Source organism: Acomys minous (genome assembly GCF_964271855.1).
Source record: "Acomys minous genome assembly, chromosome: 13".
Lineage (NCBI taxonomy): Eukaryota > Metazoa > Chordata > Mammalia > Rodentia > Muridae > Acomys > Acomys minous.
The window spans coordinates 62,114,082-62,134,255 of NC_140495.1; the positions used below are offsets into that span (position 1 = coordinate 62,114,082).

General features: G+C 55.0%; 1 protein-coding gene across 2 annotated transcripts; it reads left to right on the forward strand.

The window, feature by feature from the left end:
• Positions 1–4,253: 4,253 nt before the first annotated feature.
• On the forward strand, positions 4,254–18,233 carry VEGFA (vascular endothelial growth factor A). Of its 2 annotated transcripts, XM_084753055.1 has the most exons (9): positions 4,379–4,580; positions 4,752–4,932; positions 6,649–6,697; positions 9,551–9,747; positions 10,597–10,673; positions 11,020–11,049; positions 12,788–12,859; positions 14,028–14,159; positions 16,281–18,233. In XM_084753055.1, the coding sequence occupies exons 4-9, from the start codon at positions 9,562–9,564 to the stop codon at positions 16,300–16,302; spliced, it is 519 nt and encodes a 172-aa protein (XP_084609181.1). In that variant the 5' UTR covers positions 4,379–4,580; positions 4,752–4,932; positions 6,649–6,697; positions 9,551–9,561; the 3' UTR covers positions 16,303–18,233. The 2 variants fall into 2 exon arrangements, with proteins under 2 accessions (XP_084609180.1, XP_084609181.1); XM_084753054.1 differs by lacking the exon at positions 4,752–4,932 and having other exon boundaries at positions 4,254–4,580.
• Positions 18,234–20,174: the final 1,941 nt, after the last annotated feature.

Below are 20,174 nucleotides of genomic sequence, written 5' to 3' on the forward strand. Positions count from 1 at the left end.
TAGCATGGCTTTAGTGCTTTGGTTTTTTCTTTTCTTCTGAGATGGGGTTTCTTTGTGTAGTTGTGGCTGGCCTGGACTCACAGAGATCTGCCTACCTCTGCCTCCTGAGTGCTGGGATTAAAGGCGTGTGCCAAAAGGGGAGCCTGTGCCATCATTGCCCTGGCTCCGTGGGCACAGGCCCCTCCGGGAATCTTCCATGTGGTATCACGCCATATATGGCATGGTTGCCTTGGAATAGTAGTCATGAAGTGATAGGTGGCAACTCTCCTCAAAGCCTCTTCATCTCCCTCCAGGCCTCAGGGTCCTTTACTGAGCCCGCCGTCTTCTGTAGGCCTCTCTCAAGGCTGTAGACCTGTGGCTCTCAGTCTTCCTAACACAGCCCCTCATGTTGCGATGACCCTCAGCCATAAAAGTTATTTTTGTGGTAACTTCCTAACTGTAAGCTTGCTACTTCTATGACTCGTACTGTAAATATCTGATATGCAGGATATCTGATATGTGACCCCCTGTGAAAGGGTCGTTGGACACCCCCACCCCCCGACAAAAGGGTCATAACCCACGGGTTGAAAAACCACTGCTATAGAAGGTGGAGACGCAAGGGCTGGAAGAGCAGGCCATTGGGAGCTCAGCGTCTGAAGCCTCTGTCATACCATGACGAGGGACAGGGGCCCCCTGACAAGGTACTACATCTGATGTTCTTGGCATGTTAGAGGCTGACAAGCTAGACACTTGTCTCTTTCCTTTCCTGTGGCCTCTTAGCAGCGTGGAACACGGATCAGTTGAGGAAACCCATGAGAGGGTTCTGGGTCAACAAACATTTACTAACAGTAAAGGCTCCCTGCTGTGAGAAAGCCATCCCGGAGGTGCACTCAGACAAGTATGATGGACAGGGTGGCATGTGGTGACCAGGAGCCAGCTTCTTTCCTCATAGGGGCCCTCGTAGCATTGCTCCATTGCAACTGGGGTGCTCAAGAAGTGGCCGAATTCCACCAAGCCTTGGTACTGTGTGCTGAGGGATGGGATGATGGTAAGCTGGTTTTTTGTTTTTTTGTTTGTTTGTTTGTTTTTGCCAACAGGGAGATTGTTGGGCTCCCATTTTTCTCCCATTTTCAGAAGCCTAGCAGATCTGGGTGAGGGCTGGGACTCTTTGGTCCCTCTCTTCCCACAGGTATCAGAACCCCCTCTTGTTCCCAGGGGAGCCTGGGAACAGCTGGGCCAAAGCCCAACCAGGAATTTTTCCAGGCTGGTTCCTATATCCAAGGGTGGGTTGGAGGTGGAAGCCTTGGGGAGCTCTTAAAGGAAGACCCAAGGAGTCGGAGAAGGGACTTTGTGGAAAGTGAGGGGGACAGAGTCAAGACAAGGCTAAGAAGCGTGCAAGCATAGAGAAATAGCCAAGGGTCCCGGGAAGAATGGGTAGGGGTCGGGCCAGCGCTGAGTACACCTCTCAGTTCTGTTCAGAAGATGAACTGTGAGCCTGGGCTAGGACTGGTAGAGCTTTGCCTTCATCTCCGGCGGCGTTGGCAGCTCTGGGCAGCTGACCTACCTACGTTCCTGAACGCTGGAGTAGCTTTGAATCACCATGCCCGCCTGGCCTGCTTCCGCCCCCATCGGTCCCCTGGCCTCAGTTCCCTGGCAACATCTGGGGACGTGTGTGATCAGGAGGAACAAGGGCCTCTGTCTGCCCAGCTGCCTCTCCCTTAGGGCTCTGCCAGGCTCCACAGTGCTTACGTGGGCTTCCACAGGTCCTCTCCCTCCCGGCCACTGACTAACGCCAGAACCTCTCAGCTTCCCGTTCTCAGTGCTACAAATTCGGTGCCAAATTCTCTCAAGCAAAGCCTCCCTGGAAGCTTCCCAGAGGATCTCATTCACCCTAGCTCATCAGGGCCCTAGCTCCTGATGTTGGCAGACTAGACAAAGGCTCACACGATCACCGCCGCCCTCCACCCCCCCCCCATATGTCTAGAGGTTCTGCTTCGGAGGCCAAACACGCAACGATTTAGGCGGCGGGGTGGGGGGCGCGCTGAAACATGCAACTATTTGGGAGGTCAAAGAACGCCAGGCTCAAGTCAACTCTCACCCTCTTCCCCAAGATCCGAGCCCTTTGAGCCAGGGTTGGGGTGTGCATGATGTAGTCACTAGGGGGCGCTCGGTCACCACTGGGAGATCGTGAACTTGGGCGAGCTGAGTCTGCGTGAGCGAGGACGCATGTGTCAATGCGAGTGCGTGCGTGCATGTGTGTGTGTGTAGTGTGTATGTGAGGTGGGGGAGAAAACCAGGGGTCACTTCGGGACTCCCACAAATCTGTGTTCCTCTCCCCACATGTCTCTGCCAGCTCTCCGACCTCCCCCTACCTTCTCCAATATTCCTTGGGAAGGGAATTGCTCTCAGACCCTGTACTCACATAACCTCATATTCCTGTTCCTCCTGATTCCCAACACTCTGGGATTCCCAATGTGTTCCTGGACCTAATTTGATGGGGTGCACAGATAATTTTCAGGCTGTGAACCCTGGTGGGGGGTTTAGATTTTATTTCGCAGTGGTCGCCTTGGGGATCCTGGAAGGCGGTGCCTGGCTCGGCCTGGCCTCGCCCCCGGGGCGGGTCTGGGGCGGGTTCTTTGGGGGCGGGGCCAAATTTCCTTTTTTTTCCACCGCTGTTAGCGGTGAGAAGCGCAGAGGCTTGGGGCAGCCGAGCTGCAGCGAGGCCGTGGTGCTGGGGGCGAGCTGAGAGGCGGCAGCGGAGCTCTGTCGCGAGACGCAGCGACAAGGCAGACTATTCAGCAGACTCACCAGCCAGGGAGTCTCTGCTCTGGGATTTGATATTCAAACCTCTCTTTTTTTCTTAAACGTTTTCTAAAAACTGTATTGTTTTACGCTTTAATTTATTTTTGCTTCGTATTCCCCTCTTAAATCGTGCCAACGGTTTGGGGAGGTTGCTCCTTCGCTCCCTCAAATCACTTCGGATTTTGGAAATCAGCAGAGGAAAGAGGTAGCAAGAGCTCCAGAGAGAAGTCGAGGAAGAGAGAGACCGGTCGGTCAGAGAGTGCGCGCTGGAGAGCGAGCAGAGAGAGGGACAGGGGCAAAGTGACTGACCTGCTTTTGGGGGTGACCGCCAGAGCGCGGCGTGAGCCCTCCCCCTTGGGATCTTGCATCGGACCAGTCGCGCTGACGGACAGACAGACAGACACCGCCCCCAGCCCCAGCGCCCACCTCCTCGCCGGCGGGCTGCCGACGGTGGACGCGGCGGCGAGCCGCGGGCAGGAGCCGAAGCCCGCGCCCGGAGGCGGTGTGGAGGGGGTCGGGGCTCGCGGGATTGCACGGAAACTTTTCGTCCAACTTCTGGGCTCTACTCGCTCCGGAGTAGCGGTGGTCTGCGCCGGAGGAGGCAAAGCGATCGGAGCTAGGAGAAGTGCTAGCTCGGGCCTGGAGAAGCCGGGGCCCGAGAAGAGAGAGAAGGAAGAGGAAGAGAAGGAAGAGGAGAGGGGGCCGCAGTGGGCGCTCGGCTCGCAGGAGCCGGGCTCATGGACGGGTGAGGCGGCCGTGTGCGCAGACAGTGCTCCAGCCGCGCGCGCGCCCCAGGCCCCGGCCCGGGCCTCGGTTCCAGAAGGGAGAGGAGCCCGCCAAGGCGCGCAAGAGAGCGGGCTGCCTCGCAGTCCGAGCCGGAGAGGGAGCGCGAGCCGCGCCGGCCCCGGACGGGCCTCCGAAACCATGAACTTTCTGCTCTCTTGGGTGCACTGGACCCTGGCTTTACTGCTGTACCTCCACCATGCCAAGGTAAGCGGTCGTGCCCGCCTGGTGTCGCCGGGCCGTGGCGAGCGCCTCTCCCGCTTGGGGACGTGCGTGCGTGCGAGCGCGCGCGTGGAGGCTTGGTACCCCACGCGGGTCCTTAGGCACTGGGCGCGAGGCGTCCCCCTCTGTCGTCGTACGTGGAGGGGGAGGGGGTGCGCGCTAGGTGGGAGGGCGCCAGAGTAGTCTCGCCGCCCACGCGGGCCCTGCCCACCCACCAGAGTCACCGCACGTACGATCTGGGCTGAGCAGCGGAGGGCGGGAGCCAGAGGAGGAGGCTGAGGGGGCTGGGCTTGCGCCGCGGCTGGCGGCAGAAGTTTGCTCCGGGTCGCGGGTCCCGGGAGAACTGGAAGTCTGAGCAAAGGGGGCGGGAGTCCGGAGCCCAGCGGGCATGCCTGGGGGTGCTCGGACCTTGGACCGAGGGAGGGCAGAGATCCTGGAGGGGGCAGGGCGCGGGCGACCGAGGGGGCTTTGCTGTCACTGCAGTTCGGGTCTCTTCGGCCCTTGCAGTGAGTTTGGGAAAAGTTTTAGGATAGATTGCTGCAGGGACCCTCTCCTACCCTTCTAGTTTGTTGGGCCACCTGCGCCGCGCCACCCCCTCCCGTCCCCGCTCGCGTCCCGCGCGGTGCCCGCCCTCCCCCGCCCGGCCGGGCGCGCGCGGCGCAGAGCCGATTACATCAGCCCGGGCCTGGCCGGCCTCGTGTTCCCGGAGCTGCGGCTGCTGGAGCCCGGAGACCCGGGCGACTAGCGGCGCCCCTCCCCCCACCGGCCCTCCGCGAGGAAGGTGACCTCTGGAGGTATCCCCAGCTCCGGAACCCGGAGAAACTCCCTCTCCTCCGTCCCCAACTTCTACCCGTGCCTTGCGATAGGAAGAATTTCCCGACGCCCCTTCCCCCTTTTCCCCATTTCCTGCCTGGTGTGTAGAGAAGCCCTTCCCATCCTTTAAAATTTTCCTTTTCTTCTCGAAGACTCATCGGGACCTTCCTGGCCCCCGGGTCCAGCAAAAGGACGGTGACTGTCAGACGTGGGGGTGCTGGGGCCCACCCTCGGGTTCTTTGTGGAAACGCTAACCTAAGTTTTGAGTTGGTGAAGGTGTGCGTCCTTCCCCTCCCCAGCAGCTCTAGTGAGCTGTGTTTCAGCTTTTTTGAGGTGTGTGTTGGGGGAGGGGTGAGTCGGGGGGTTGTCAGCGAAGGGTAGACTGACATCACCCACTTTCTCCCTTTTGGAAAAATGACTTGATATTTGCGATGACAGGGGCAGCCTGGAACTAGCTCTTCTCACCCCTTAGGCAGGATCCCTGTCAGTATCTCACAGACACACACTTTGTCCTGGCAAAACCCAGTGCCCAGAGAGCAGGTGGTTTAACTCTGAACTTGCCCACCCAGCATGCTTATTAAGGGGTCCTTTTCCGCCCGTTCCCATCAGCCTTCAGCTAGAGAGCCTTCTTGGAACAGACGCAGAAGGAAGGAGACGGGCAGGGGGGTCCCTGCCACCATCCAGACTTCCTCAGACCCTGGCACAAAGGCCTTGGTTCTGGGCCTCCATGTGGGGAGGAGGGGCAGGAGTGCCTGGCCACAGTGTGACCTTCAGAGGCCCCCAGAGAAGGACACCTGGCCAGTCCCTGCTTAGAACCTCGCCATCTGGGAGGGGGGTTCAAAGTTTCTGTTCCCCTTCTCCATTGGGGTTTAGCTAGAGGGCTAAGGGAGAATGAATGTCATGGGGGTAGTTGAGGGCCTGAGGTGCAGGGCCTTACCTGAGGCCGCGGCAGCGGGAGGCTATCCCTTGAGAAGGGCTACCTCTGACCTTGGCCCTGGAGGCAAGGCTGAGGGCCCTGGATGGGCTTGCTGTTAGGTGGAGAAAGAGAAAGAGAAAGAGACAGAGCAAAGGTGGGAGTCCTTCTCAGGGCCGGGCGGGGTGCAGGTTGGTGGGAAGCAGGTGGCTGTGGGGAGTTGGTGGGAGGGGGAGACCCTCAGGGAGGCCTAGGGAACCTTCGCTTGCTCCTGTCAGGGCCACATGGCCCCTTCTTGATGCCCTTCACAGCTTCTGGGGAGAGTAGAAAGGAACTGGTGGCAATGAAGTGGGTTGGGGGGTGCTCAGGTGCAGGGTGGAGCGGGGGACCCCGTTGGGAGCTGGGCAGAACTGAGGGGGAGAGAGCTTCTCTGGCTACGGTGTGGTGGGAGTCCGGAGGCTTGCCAGGCTTTGGAGCTGTAGTGGGGGGGGGCATTAGGCCGACTGGGGTGGGAGGGAAACACGACTCGCCTTCCTCCCAGCGGTTCACCCCTTGAGCAGCAACCTGTGGGTGTGCTGAGTAGTCCTGAGGCCTGGGACGAGTTCGGGTGGGGGAGGGAGGGTAGGTGGTGCCCTTCGGTCCTCTGCGCGCCCCCCCTCCCTCTTCAGCACCAGCTCACCCTGGTATTTGTCATGTCAGCAGAGAAGGTCACCATGTTGTTTTTCTCGCCCCCAGTCCTTCCTTCCTGCCCCAGTCCAAATTTGTCCTCCTGTTTGACCTTAATACTCACACCCATGGCTTTGGACCAGGGAATCAGGGGCAGTGAGAAAAAGGAAAGGGGGCAAGACCAGGAGAGGTGCTGGGGGCCTGGGCAAGGCAGGGTTCTGGCATTTTCCTCCCACATCTCATGAGCTCCCCAACACCTGGCTAGTCTGTAACTTCCATGGGTTCAGACTTGAAACAGGCTGGAGTAGCAGAACTTGCTGTCTGACTCGGAAGCCTTGGAGGAGCTGGGGCTAGGGCTTTGGGAGAGAGAGAGAGGCAAGAAGAAGTCAGGGATTCAGTGGCCAGACTTTTGCACTCCTGTGGCTGTCTCTGCCTCTGCCAACGCTTTTCACTCTTCGTTTTGTCCTCAGTGGTCCCAGGCTGCACCCACGACAGAAGGAGAGCAGAAAGCCCATGAAGGTGAGTCCCCGTGCTCTTGTCTCTGGGGGGGGGTGCATGGATAAGCCCCATTCCTCCTTTTCAGACCTGGGGGAGAGGGGAAGAGCACAGGAATATGAGGATCAAGATTGCACGGGTACTGTGAGCTCAGCTCTTGTACTTCTTAAGGTGTCTTCTGTTCAGCTTTCCTGCTAGAAACAGGACTTGTTGCTTTTTCTAACAGCTTTCTCGGGGAAATTCTATCTGGAAAGGCTGCCGCGTGCGTGCGCAGGCGAGGAAGGCAGTGCTCAGGGTTTCCAGATGTTCAGGGAGGTATCTCTTGTACCCCCTTCTCCCAAGGGAGGATAGATGTTTAGTGCCACTTCCTACTCAGCCGTGGGCCACTCGTGGGGGCTGTGACTCTTCATGTGTGAGCTGGAGGCATGAGGAGGGGGGTGGCATGACAGGAGGACATCTTAATAGAATTCCCAAGCCCTCAGTTTACATTTCTCCGAGTGTGGCAGCTTCCATAGATTGCATTTGGGTGCTGTGAACTTCCCTGCAGGACCAGCAGAGGGCCGGCTGTAGCTCTCAGGCGCCCCGCCCCCCTGCCCAGCCCTGAGTCCGCCTGCCTTTTGTTCCAGTGTGGTTTGGAGTACCGGTTCCTCCCATTTCTCTGGGGACGCCCTGGCTCTCCCCAGCTTTGAGTGTGGCCTCTGCTCCAGCCGGATGCCACTCCCCCAGTGTCCTTCCTCTGAGTAGGGAAGGCCCTGGGGGTCTTCCTCCAAGCTAATTTCCCTGACCCAAATCCAGTGTGGCTGCTGGAGCCAGCCAAGGAAGGCTGGTGATGTCCAGCCGGTTTTGCCTTCTCCCTCAGGAGCCCTCTCTCTGGCCCAGGGCCTGGCTTTCTGCCACTCCCTGGCCCCTGCCACTCACAGGCCCCTACTTCCAAAGCGCTACCCGCCCCCTTCTGCTTCCTAGTGGGCTCTGTGGTCTGGGAGAGGCAAGACAAATGGTCTTTGTTTGATGGAGAAGAGGTTGTCTGCCATAAATAAGGAAAACCACGAAAGCCTGATGCCGGAGTGTATGTGTGCACACGCCCTAAGTAGCATGCAGCTCTCTTTGGGGGCAGGGGCCAGGCTCCCGTGAGTACTGGCCAAAGCACTTCCTCCACCTCCTGTGGACCTTGGGGATTCTAAGAAGTTTTTTTTTGGAAAGAATTCTCCTCTTAGGTCTTTTTACCTTCAGCTTCTGTCCCCGTCCATTGCTTGGGTCACATCTTTCTGCGCAAGGCTGCTAACTAGCCCGTGCCACCTCTGCCCCAGCCAAGGTGAAGGGTTAGTTTAAAAAAGAAATTCTGGGTTAGACATTTTCAATATAGACTTGCCTTGAAAAGAATTTTACAGATCGGATCTCATGGACTTTTTTTTTTCTTTTCCTGGCTGTGTTTTATATTAACTCTTTGGAGGTAGACAAGAATTCTGCGCTTGTTTGTCCAGATAGAAAAGAGAAGCCCTTGAAGGAAGCGATGGGGTGGTAGCTTACTTTTCCTGTTTGACATCTGTGGCTGTTTGTGCTACCTTTCCCTTGATGCCCCAGGTTCTCCCCAGCCATCTGTCCATCTTTACTTTCCTGAGGGGTGGGGGGTGGGCCCTAGTGAAGAGTAAAAGGGAGGTTTGGCTGTGGCCCCGGGTTGGGAGGGAGAAGGTGTGTAGTCTCTGGAGCGTGCACCTTAAAATGCCTTGGTGACGTTCCAAACTTTGCCACCTGGAATTAGAAAAGAAGAGTTGTTTTCAAGGTTAGCAGAGAGGCAGAGCTCCCTCCCTCCCTCCACCTTCCTGCTCACTCCGGTGTCTTTAGAGGTCAGGCTAACCCGCTTCTACAGATAGCCAGTTGGAGGCCCAGAGACTGGAGGGCTAAGCCCAAGGTCACAGTAACTGCTAGCAGAGCCTGGGCCCTTGTGTGGGCTCCTGTTCCTCTGCTCACTTCAGGCACGGGCTTCTGATGGGCAACCTTAGAGGTGTGACCAGACATGGCAGGCCGAGCCACCATTTGGTGTTCCAAAGAGTTCCTGTATGCTCTAGCGCCCTACTCCTTGGCCCTGAATTATGCCATTGCACCTCTCATGGAAGTTGTCTCTCCCCTGTCCCCCTCCAAGCCAGCTTCTAGAAATGCTTGGTACAGAGGCAGCTCTCGTTTTTTCCATGATGCAAACAGTTTGCTCTCTTGGGCGAGGTTCTTAGTGCTGGCAGACCTGTGTGGCGCGCTTGCCCACTGCCACCTGCTGATTCGTCTTCAGCTGAAGTCTGGGGAGGGGGGAACTGGCGGGGGCCTCCCGAAGCTTCTGTGTTTGCACATGATGTAGGTGTTGGAAGGCTTGGCTGTCGTAGACCATTCTCACTGCTTCTTGCCAGCAGCGTGGCCTTTGGGACAGATTGTGGACTTTCTCTGAGCCGCTCGGTCCCCATTTCTAAAATGGAGTCCTGGTTGTACTTAGTGGGAACTTGGGTGATGTGTGGGGCGGGGGCAGAGTATGTATGTGCATAGCAGCTGTGCTGTCCAGCATGTGTTTGGCGAGTGGCTGTTGGCCTGGTTGGTGTGAGGGCCGTAGATGTGAGAGGAAAGTGGAAAGCAGGTGTACCCACACTCAGGCTGTCCTCTGGTGTCACTGTTGGTGGGAACTTGCTGTTACAATGAGGAAGAGAGTCAGATGTGGCAGGCCACCTCCCTTGGACCTGGATCTCTAAATGAGGGAGGAGAGCTTCAGTTAGATTTTTGGGGTGAACTTACTGGATATGGAAGCTGTGAGGAGTGGTCTTACAAAGCTTGTTGGAGATAAGAGTCTGGTCATCTTTTGTGTCACCAACCTGCCCGTGTGTCATCCCTCCCACACAGTGGTGAAGTTCATGGACGTCTACCAGCGCAGCTATTGCCGTCCAATTGAGACCCTGGTGGACATCTTCCAGGAGTACCCCGATGAGATAGAGTACATCTTCAAGCCGTCCTGTGTGCCCCTAATGCGGTGTGGGGGCTGCTGCAATGACGAGGCCCTGGAGTGTGTGCCCACCTCGGAGAGTAACATCACCATGCAGGTGGGCGCCTGGGGCAGAGGGGACAGGGGATCCTCGAGGGCAGGGGCTACAAGGAGGGGCATTAGAAGGTTGTCTGGGCCTCTGCCTGGGAAACTTTTGCTAGGAGGAGCTAAATTGGGGTTGGCGGTGAGGAGATGAGGTGTGTGTGTGTGTGGGGGGGGGTCTTTTCTACCTTGGGGAAGAAGATGCCTGCCTGCACTTCTGTATTTCCCTGCCGAAGTTCTCTATGATTTGACCATCTCCTCTGCCTTGCTGACCTTTGCTCCCTGAGCTCAACAGGGAGCTGCCGCCCACAAGAAGGCTCTTCTCTTTCTCCGGGAGAGCCCAAAGGCTTTTCCCTGCTTGAGGGGCTTTGCAGAGTTAAAAAGCCAGTCTTGGGGTGCTGCCTCGTGATGGGTGGATCTGGGCCCAGACGGGGTGGAGAGCGGGAGGGAGCTCAGTACCATGGGGTGGGTAGCTCTTAGGTAGCATTTAAGGGTCAGGGTGAAGCCTGGGGGGGGATGAAAGAGGGGAGGGGATGAAAGAGGGGAGGGGATGAAGGAGGGGAGGGGATGAAAGAGGGGAGGGGATGAAGGATGGTGAGAATCCAGGACCTGAATTCCCAGCCTGGCCAACCCTTGCAGCCATGTCTGCTCTAAAAAAGAGCGGGTGCTCCTTAAGGCCAGCAGGGTTGGGGGAGTTGGGGTGACCTGAGGCTCTTTGCTGTTAGAGCCCTGGTCCCCCTACCTCCACCAGCTATCCCTGCTCAATAGAACCCCTGGGTGCTGAACAGCAGGAGCCCCGGGGTGTCCCATAGGGGTATGGCTGGCTGGGTCACTAACCTCTGTGATCTGCTCCCTCCCTCTACAGATCATGCGGATCAAACCTCACCAAAGCCAGCACATAGGAGAGATGAGCTTCCTACAGCATAGCAGATGCGAATGCAGGTGAGGACCCAGCTTCACACTTAGGTAGCACACAGCTGGTGCCTGCTCCAAAGCAAGCCGAATATGTTACACTTGTTAGTAACTGTGTGACTGTGGGCATTTGACCTCAGCAAGCCGCTGGTCCTCGCCTCTAGAAGATGGGTTCAGCAATTCAGTGTAAACCTCCCTCCACCCCCCCCCCCCGACCCACACACAACATTGTAGGGATCAGCTTTGTCATGATGCAAAAAGATTAAGATAGCATTGCTAAATCAGAAACATCACGTTAAGTTATTACCGTGTTGTCATTATTGTCATCTTAATTCCTCTGTGTCTTTTTTCCCTCCCCTTTCTCTACCCATTGCAGACCAAAGAAAGACAGAACAAAGCCAGAGAAGTAAGTGACCACATGTTAGCACTTCTTTCCACTTGTCTCGGGTTGGGGCTTTCAGCTTCCTCTCTTGGGTGCTCTCAAGGCCTCAGTGGGTTTGGGGCATCGTATGGGTGGTGATCCAGTGACAGCAGAGAGGTGGAGCCGGCTTCAGGCTTATGGATCTAGGATGACGAAGAAATCTAACCTGGAGTCTGCTGTTTCTACCCCCTACCCCTGAAGAAGATGCTGCCCTCGGGGCTCAGGTCCTTCCTGGCTAGAACTCACTGTTTCAGTGTGGGTGGTGGGGGGTTGTTGGGGACACTTGCACCCACAGCAGAGTGAGAGAGAGGGAGTGGATGCCAGAGGGTCGTTTCTTTGTATCAGAGGATGGAGCCTTGGCCTTGCTTGGCGGTGTCTTTGTCCGCCCTGCTGGATTCTTAGGTCGCAGATGATCTCTTGGTGTGTATATGTTTTTCGTAGGAGTGGGGCAGGTAGGAGAGGCAGCTCTCTTAGTGTGTGTGTGGTGGGGGGGTGGTGGCCATTTGCTCAGGCTTCCTGTTGCTTGTTGTGGAAGGTCAGGTCAGGATGGGAGGGTGGCCCACATCGCTGGGGAGATGAAGTTGCAGGGACGGAGAGACCGAGAGAGAGAACACCCATGCCCTTTTCCCTTCCCGCTGCACCTTTCTGTCTGCCCTACCATATGGGGGGACATGAAGTCCCCATGCCTCTCCCTAAGCCCTGCCCCCTCCCCCAGATTCCAGGACTGCTGTATCTGCCAGAGGGACGGTCTGGGAGTTTATCAGTGAGAGAGAGGCCATGCTCCAGTGAGAGAGTAGCCCAGTGTGGAGAGCTTTCTCCTTCCACCCTTCCAGGGTTTTCTCCCAGGCGGGACAAAGCTGTCCTCTCCTCAGGCCCCTTCTTCCCATCTCTTTCTCTGTGGCAGACAGGCAAGCCAAGAGAGTGTTGGTTCCCTGGAGGGTGGCAGGCTGCATCCTGTCCCCCTCAGCTCTTCCCGAGATGCCTGTTTCCGCCCACAGGGAGAGCAGTAGGGCTCGCCTGAGCTCGGAAGAGAGTCTAGTGGCAGGCTTTGACAAGCTGGAAAGAAGAGGCTCTGCCAATTCCCATGGCCCCCTAATCACACACCCATGCTGAACCACTGCTGCTTCTCCTCCTCTGGTCCCGGCATCAGTGCTGGGCTCTGAGGACACTCCGCCAGCCGGCCCCATCTCTCATCCCAGATGACTGCTGGGCAGCTGCTGCCCCGAGTCCTGCACTGGCTTTTATGCCATCTTTCTAGTAACTTAACTGCTCCCTCTCACCAAGGATACTACTATGAGGCAGGGCCCCCAGAGGGGCTCCAGTTGCCACACTTGGAAATGAAGGAGGACGTTTCGGAGTGCTGCCCGCTCCTAACCTTTTCTCCTTAAAGTCTGGTTTAGACCTTGTATTGCCTCCTGACCTTCAGGGTCTAACTGTCCTGGGACCAAGGACCACATGACACAGCCTTTCACAGCCTGTTGCTCACTCAACAGCCCCACCTGGGGCTGGGGTTGCCACCTTATGGTGGGCAAAGTGAGGAGGAGGGTGTGTGCTGTCCCCCTACAGCCCGCCCATGCCTGAGGTCCTTCCTGGAGACTGCTCCAGGGAGCGACTAGGGTGGCCTACGGGTCTCCTGCTCTTGCCTCTCTGTCTTCCTCATATGCTCCTCTCTTCTCTTCCCTCTCGTTCTCCTTCTGTCTGTTTCTGTTTTTATATTTTCCAGAAAATCAGTTCGAGGAAAGGGAAAGGGTCAAAAACGAAAGCGCAAGAAATCCCGGTTTAAATCCTGGAGCGTGTACGTTGGTGCCGCTGCTGTCTAATTCCTTGGGGCCTTCCTGGCCTCCAGACAATCGCCTGCAGTTCCTGTAACCCTGCCTCCCCACCCCCCGCCCCCACCCCACCCCTCAGCTCCCCTCTGGTTCTTGTCCCGCCCTCCTCCTGGCCTCAATCTCTCTCTCTCTCTCTCTCTCTCTCTCACTCCACTAATGGCACCAATGGGTACACTTGGTGGTGGCGTTGCTGGTTCGGGGTGGGGTGGGTGGAAGGTGAGTAGGTCTGGAGCAGCCAACTCAGGGAGGGGACTCTGGCTTGGCTGGGCACCGACTTTCTCTCACCCACTGGGCATTGGTGGCGGGGTCATCGTTGGCATGGGTGCTGGGCATTGGGGCCCTCTCACCCAACTGGTTTCCACTGCTCTAGGCTCCTGCACACACGACTGGAGGGTGAGGGTGGGGTGGAGGGCAGACGTGGAACGAGTTCAGGGACATGATGGTGGGGAGTGGATCGTGGTGGGACGAGCATGGAGCTTGAGTGGACGAGGCACTGTGTGGCCGCCCCCATCTGATGCCCGGACTGGAGGGTAAGCCCTCTGTGCCCCAGCCCAACTGAGGTTACCGTCTAGAGGTCTTCTAGGGTGGTTTCCCTCTGGTTAGAGCCTGTGGTGGGCTCTGGAGGCCTGGCTGGTGGGCAGTGCCTCTGGATTTGCCTTGCCTTCTGCAGGTCCTCTCCCTTGGGGGGAAGGTCTGGGCAGGGGTCCTTTTCCAGAGAGAAGGTACCCTGGTGGTCTCATAGGCCACTCATCACTGTCCCCAGCAGGTAAAGAGTCAAGGTGTGTTCTGGGCACAGCAGCAGTTGGGGCCCTGTGGCCCGAGATAGGGCCATGTCTTCGAGGGGCACAGCACTGCCCCTTACGGCAGCCTTCTCCCTGCACTCTGCCCGCCTGTGCCCTCCTCTTCCTGGAGGCAGATGTCCTGCCAGCGCTGCGTCTTTCTGCCACTCTCTCTCTGTCTTCTGCTAGAGCGCTTGGATCTTTCCAGAATGTGGAAAGGGCCTAGGGGCCGACGAGCTGGGTGGGGAAGCCGTTGTGGACATGTTAGGGGGTGTTGCATGGGTGTTTTTTTTTTTTCTCTCTCTCTCTCTGCTGATGCTCTAGCTTAGATGTCTTTCCTTTTGCCTTTTTGCAGTCACTGTGAGCCTTGCTCAGAGCGGAGAAAGCATTTGTTTGTTCAAGATCCGCAGACGTGTAAATGTTCCTGCAAAAACACAGACTCGCGTTGCAAGGCGAGGCAGCTTGAGTTAAACGAACGTACTTGCAGGTTGGTTTCCAGAGGGCGAGCGAGAAAGTCAGAGAGGGGTACTGCAGACACGGGAGAGAGAGAGAGAGACAGAGAGACAGAGAGACAGAGAGACAGAGAGAGCACGCTTGTGAGGGGCCAACTGCTTGCTAAGCTTCTAGCTGCCTGTGTGGTAGCTGCTGCCTTCTCTGCTCCTGAGGCTGTGTGAGGCCTCAGGCTCCAGTCTGACCTGGCAGAGCTGCTCTGAGATGGTCCTGGTTGCCTGAATGGATAGCCTGCTGTGACTTCATGTGATGGTGTGGACGCAAGCTGTGTGTTGTGTCCTATGGTCCTGCTGCTTGCGGAGGCTGTTGGTGCTGATGTTGTTAATTCTATCTTTGGTGCAAATGCTAAAGCCTGAAAGCCCTTCTGGGTATGGAATGATGTCTAACAATGTCCCCTGGCTGTACCTTTGCCGCTTGAGTGCCTGCACAGCCGGGCCTCTCACTACTCAGTGTACTTTTTCCTGTGCTTGGAGCTTTATCTCCTGCTGTCTGTGTCCCCTTAAGACTATGGCTTCTTTAAGTCAGGGGCTCCCTCAGACAGACACCGTGTTCACCTTAGACTGGGCTTCCCGAAAGCGAACCTCTACTGTTGGTTTAGGATGAGAAATTCCTTCTGTATACATCTGAGGATGCCAGGTAACTTATCCTGCATCAGTCAGGGCAAGGGTGAAAATCCTGAACAGCCCTCACGTTTCAAAATGCTTCCAGTGAGGTTGCAGGAAAGCGCCTGACGTGACTCTGGGCCTGGTTCACAAACCTTCTGGGATACCCAGGTGTCTGTACTCTGTGCCCTTTGTCCATGTGGACCAAGGAAATGTCAAGCTCATGAGCAAATATTGTAAGTGACAACATTTAGTGGGAGAAGTCAAGAGCACAGGGCTGTTGGCTGGCAGCTCACAGGGGTGTGTATACCTATCCTAAGGTGAGTGTCACCTCCAGAGGAAAAGCTTTTAAGGGACCAGGCCCCCCAGGTAGAGCAAGGATTCTTCGGCATATGCCCCTCTCCCCACCTGCATTCTTGTGTCTCATGGGTACTCAAAAGTCACCAGGGACCAGGCCTTGGTTGTTGACGTGAGGTTGCTCCTGTGAGACACTGGTGTGTTAGTGCCGTGACAAGGACTCTTCCAACCAGGAGGACTGGGTGAAGGGGATCACTTCCCCAGAGGGTTTGAGGCAAGAGAAAGACCTTCGCATTGTAGAGTTTCTAGAATGACCTGGGAGCTAATTGAAGTCACCTGACTTCCAGAGGCCCCTACACAGTCCACTACTGCCCCCTGTGTCTGGGAATTGCACTTCAAAGACTGGGTTTAGGACCTGTGATCTCAGGCTGTCCCCAAAGCAACCAGCCAGGGGCAGAAGGAGCACGAGGAGAAAGTCTCTGGAGACCCCCCTCTGCTTTAACAGGAGGAGCAAAGCCACTGAGTTGTCTGTCCTCAGTCTAAATTAGACATCATGTGGTAAAAGGCAGGTAGGCCCCGCCTCCCTTTCCCCCCACCCCCCACCCCTAGGCCTACAGCTGCCAGGCCATTCAAGGTGGAAGGAAGCTAAGGCTGAGAGAGGTGTGAGGAGCATAGACGGTTTTCTACCTTCTAGGAGCTTCACAACTTTCTATTTGTCCTCCCCACCCCGTTGGGCAGAGCACATCCCTGTGGGTGGGCCTCTGTCAGTGGCCTAGGTCAAGGTATTTTCCCCACGCCCTGTCTATTCTTCTAAACCTACCTTAGAGTAAGAACTGAAAATCCTTCTGCAGGGACCCTCTCCCAGCTAACTACACCTAACCCTATCACCCATGTGCTGTGGAATGTCACACAAGGGCCTGCTCTTTGGTAATTGCTCATTTGTTGCTTTGTGAGTATTTCCTTGTCTGTTTTGCCTCCCGTAGGTCGCCATCTTTAGAAGGCAGGGATGGGTCTCTCTCTCTCTCTCTCTTTCTCTCTCCATTGGGACTCTGTATCACCTGCACCTTTGGGAACTCTGCCCCTGTGGCACCAGCCTACGGGAACCCATGGGCTCCCAGGCCTGGGGGAGGCTGCTTGTCTCCCGGCCTGGCTCCTGTGGCCCTAACCCCCCTGCCGCCTCTTTCTGCCACTTCCCACAGATGTGACAAGCCGAGGCGGTGAGCCAGGCTGCAGGAAGGAGCCTCCCTCAGGGTTTCGGGAACCAGACCTCTCACCAGAAAGACCGACTAACCATGTCGCCACCACACCATCACCGTCACCACCGTCGACAGAACAGTCCTTAATCCAGAAAGCCTGACGTGAAGGAAGACGAGAGACTCTCGGAGGAGCACTTTGGGTCCGGAGGGCGAGACTCCGGGCAGAAGCATTCCCGGGCAGGTGACCAAGCACGGTCCCTCGTGGAACTGGATTCGACATTTTCTTTTACTTGCTGCTAAATCACCAAGCCCGGAAGATTAGGGAGTTTTATTTCTGGGATTCCTGTAGACACAACCCACCCACCCACCCATACACACACACACACACACACATATATATATATATATTATATATAAATAAATATATATGTTTTATATATAAAATATATATATATTCTTTTTTTTTTAAATTAACTTTGCTAATGTTATTGGTGTCTTCACTGGATGCGTTTGACTGCTGCTGACTTGAGTCGGGAGGAGAATGCCCCTGCTCGGATCCTGACAGGGGAGACAATGGGATGAAAGACTCCGGTGTGGTCTTTTGTCCTTCTTATGGAGGCCGAAGTCCTTTTGCCGGCCAGGGAACATGCAAGGCCAGGGCACGGGGGCATATCGGCTCACTTCCAGAAACATGACAAACCCATCCCTGGCCCTGAGTCAAGAGGACAGAAAGACAGATGACAAAGAGACAAAGAAGCCGGTTCCAACCAGGAGTTTGGGGAGCCTCAGGACTTGCATGCTTTGTGGAACCCCACTGCGTGCTGCGAGAGAGAGCACCCTGCCCCTCTGGACACTGCCTGGAAGAACCAGGAGCCCCCCCGCCAGCCTTCAGCTCTCTCCTCCACTTCGGAGGTGTCCGGGAGGTGTCCCACAGGTGTCCCGGTAAAGAGAAGACATGGTGGAAGAAGAGGCCTGGTGATGGCTCCTCCTCCTGGGAACCCCTCCTTCTCCCTACCCCACTTCCTGGGTACAGCCCAGGAGGACCTTGTGTGCTCAGACCATTGAAACCACTAATTCTGTCCCCAGGAGACTTGGCTGTGTGTGTGAGTGGCTAACCCTCCCCCATCCCTTCCCGAGGCACAGAGCAATGGGGCAGGATCCGTAAGCCCCTCATGGAGGCAGAGAAAAAAGAAAGTGTTTTATATATGGTACTTATTTAATAGCCCTTTTTAATTAGAAATTAAAACAGTTAATTTAATTAAAGAGTAGGGTTTTTTTTTTCAGTATTCTTGGTTAATATTTAATTTCAACTATTTATGAGATGTATCTCTTGCTCTCTCTTATTTGTACTTTTTTTTTTTTGGCGTGTGTGTGTGTGTGTGTGTGTGTGTGTGTGTGTGTGTGTGTGTGTATGTATGAAATCTGTTTCCAATCTCTCTCTCCCAGATCGGTGACAGTCACTTGCTTGTCCTGAGAAGATATTTAATTTTGCTAACACTCAGCTCTGCCCTTCCCTTGTCCCCAACACACATTCCTTTGAAATAAGGTTTCAATATACATTTACATACTATATATATATTTGGCAACTTGTGTTTGTATATAAATATATATATATATATATGTTTATGTATATATGTGATTCTGATAAAATAGACATTGCTATTCTGTTTTTTATATGTAAAAACAAAACAAGAAAAAATAGAGAATTCTACATACTAAATCTCTCTCCTTTTTTAATTTTAATATTTGTTATCATTTATTTATTGGTGCTACTGTTTATCCGTAATAATTGTGGGGGGGAGGAAAGATATTAACATCACGTCTTTGTCTCTAGTGCAGTTTTCCGAGATATTCCGTAGTACATATTTATTTTTAAACAGCAACAAAGAAATACAGATATATCTTAAAAGAAAAAAAAAAGCATTTTGTATTAAAGAATTGAATTCTGATCTCAAAGCTCTCTTTGGTCTCTGCTTCTATGCTGGGTTCTCCTGTCCCGCTTTCCCTTCTCCTTTGGGGTACGCACTATTTGTCTTAGGTCTGAGAAAATGGTCCCCGGGGTGTAGGATGTGGGGTGACCCACCCATTCCTGGCTCAGTGTGAAGAGTAGGTGCTCTGGGGACAGATGGAAGATGGCTGCTTAGCCAAGGGCCCTCTCATTATACAATATTCATCTCGGGCCCTGTTGCTTGTCAGACAAGGACCAGGCCATGTCTCCAGCTGGAGAGTGGAGAGAGCTGTTGGCTGCCGCTGGCCAGGAGAGGAAAGCGGGTACTTCTGGGGCGCTGTGACCCCAGTGTGCAATTTGCTTCTTTGTGCTAAGTGGAAGCATCCAATAGTCTGGTTGCTACCTGTGGGTCTCACAGTTTTCCCCTGTGCAAGCCTTTCTGTTCGGTCCTAGTCCCAGGCAGGGTGGACCCTGACTTGGATCTTTGACACAGTAAGCATTGTGTCGAAATTTGCTTCTAGAATCTTAGTCTCTCTAATTACAAATAGGGCTGGATAAGCACTGGGCTGGCTACTACGCTACATCCTAGGGGACTTTTAACAGTTTGCCACAAGAAGAGCAGAGTGGCGGATGAGTGGTGGGAGACGGACGATACTTATTCCCACCCGTAAGAAAATGCATTGACCTTGCCCGGGTCTTCTGGCGTGGGCTGGCGGGTCATGGAACAGGTGATTCCTCATGACGCGGCCCGCAGACCACCTCTTAAAGGCTGGATGAAAGGCACGTTAGAGATGGGGAGTTGGGTGGGTATTGAACCCTAGGCAGAAGGCCTGAGCACAGGCCTAGAGGTGGGACTCCAGTAGGGAGTAGGGATTGGGACACAATAGGCAGTGCCAGTGTCTGTAAGGGCTGAGGCAAATGGGCATCTTGATTCCAGATGTTTTTACGAAGGTGCCTGGCAGCAGTGGGGGAGGAGGCCTGAGCTTGGTGAGGCAGCAGGACATGCACACACGTACTCAGGGAGGACTGGAGGCAAGGCCCTACCTTCTGGAAGCTTTGGCCTGGGGCCCATTCCTTCCCGATCACCGAGCCCACGTGGGCTGATGTCTGCAGAAGGCCCAGTGAGGTAGGTGCTCCTGCCACACCTGGAACTTGACTGACACCTCTAACTTGGCTTCTTGCATTCTTCATTGGCCCCCCCCTTTGGCTCGTACATGAGTAGCAGCCAGAATTAAGCTGATAGAGAAGGAGCCAAGTCATACCACTTTTTACCTCAGAACCCTGTAGAGACTCCACTTTACCCAGCTGCATTGTCTGGCCACCCATGCCATTCAGTGGCTCACTGGAGTCTCACTCCTCTGGGGCATGTGGCTTCTATCATACTGTTCCCCAAATATTCTTTCCTTGGGGCCGTTGCACAGGCTGTCCTGCTGCTTGGCCCACCCCACCCCACATAGGATATGTTCGGCTTTCAAACCTTCAACTCTTATTCCCTTTACAATGAGAGGCTTCTCTTGAGCACGACACTTAAAACCAAGATGACTGCCTCTGGACTCTTCTGTTATCTCTATCGCATGGAGGATTGTGTGTGTGTGTGTGTGTGTGTGTGTGTGTGTGTGTGTGTGTGTGTGTGCACATGCACGAGGAGGCCAGAGAGTAATGTTGGGTGCTACCCTCCATTGTTCTCCACCTTATTTTTGAGGCAGGGTCTCTCTCTGAACCTGTAGCTCACTGATTTGGCTGGCTGGCCAGCAAGCCTCAAGGGTTCACCTATGCCCCCTCCCAGCGCTGGGATCACAGGTACATGGCTCTGTGCCTGGCTTTTTATGTGCCGGGGATCTAAGCTTAGGTTCTCAAAATTGCGTGACAAGCAATTAATATACTGAGCCATCTCCCCTCCCCCCTTCTTTTTCCTCTTTTTTTTTTTTTTTTAATTTTTTCCCCCAAGA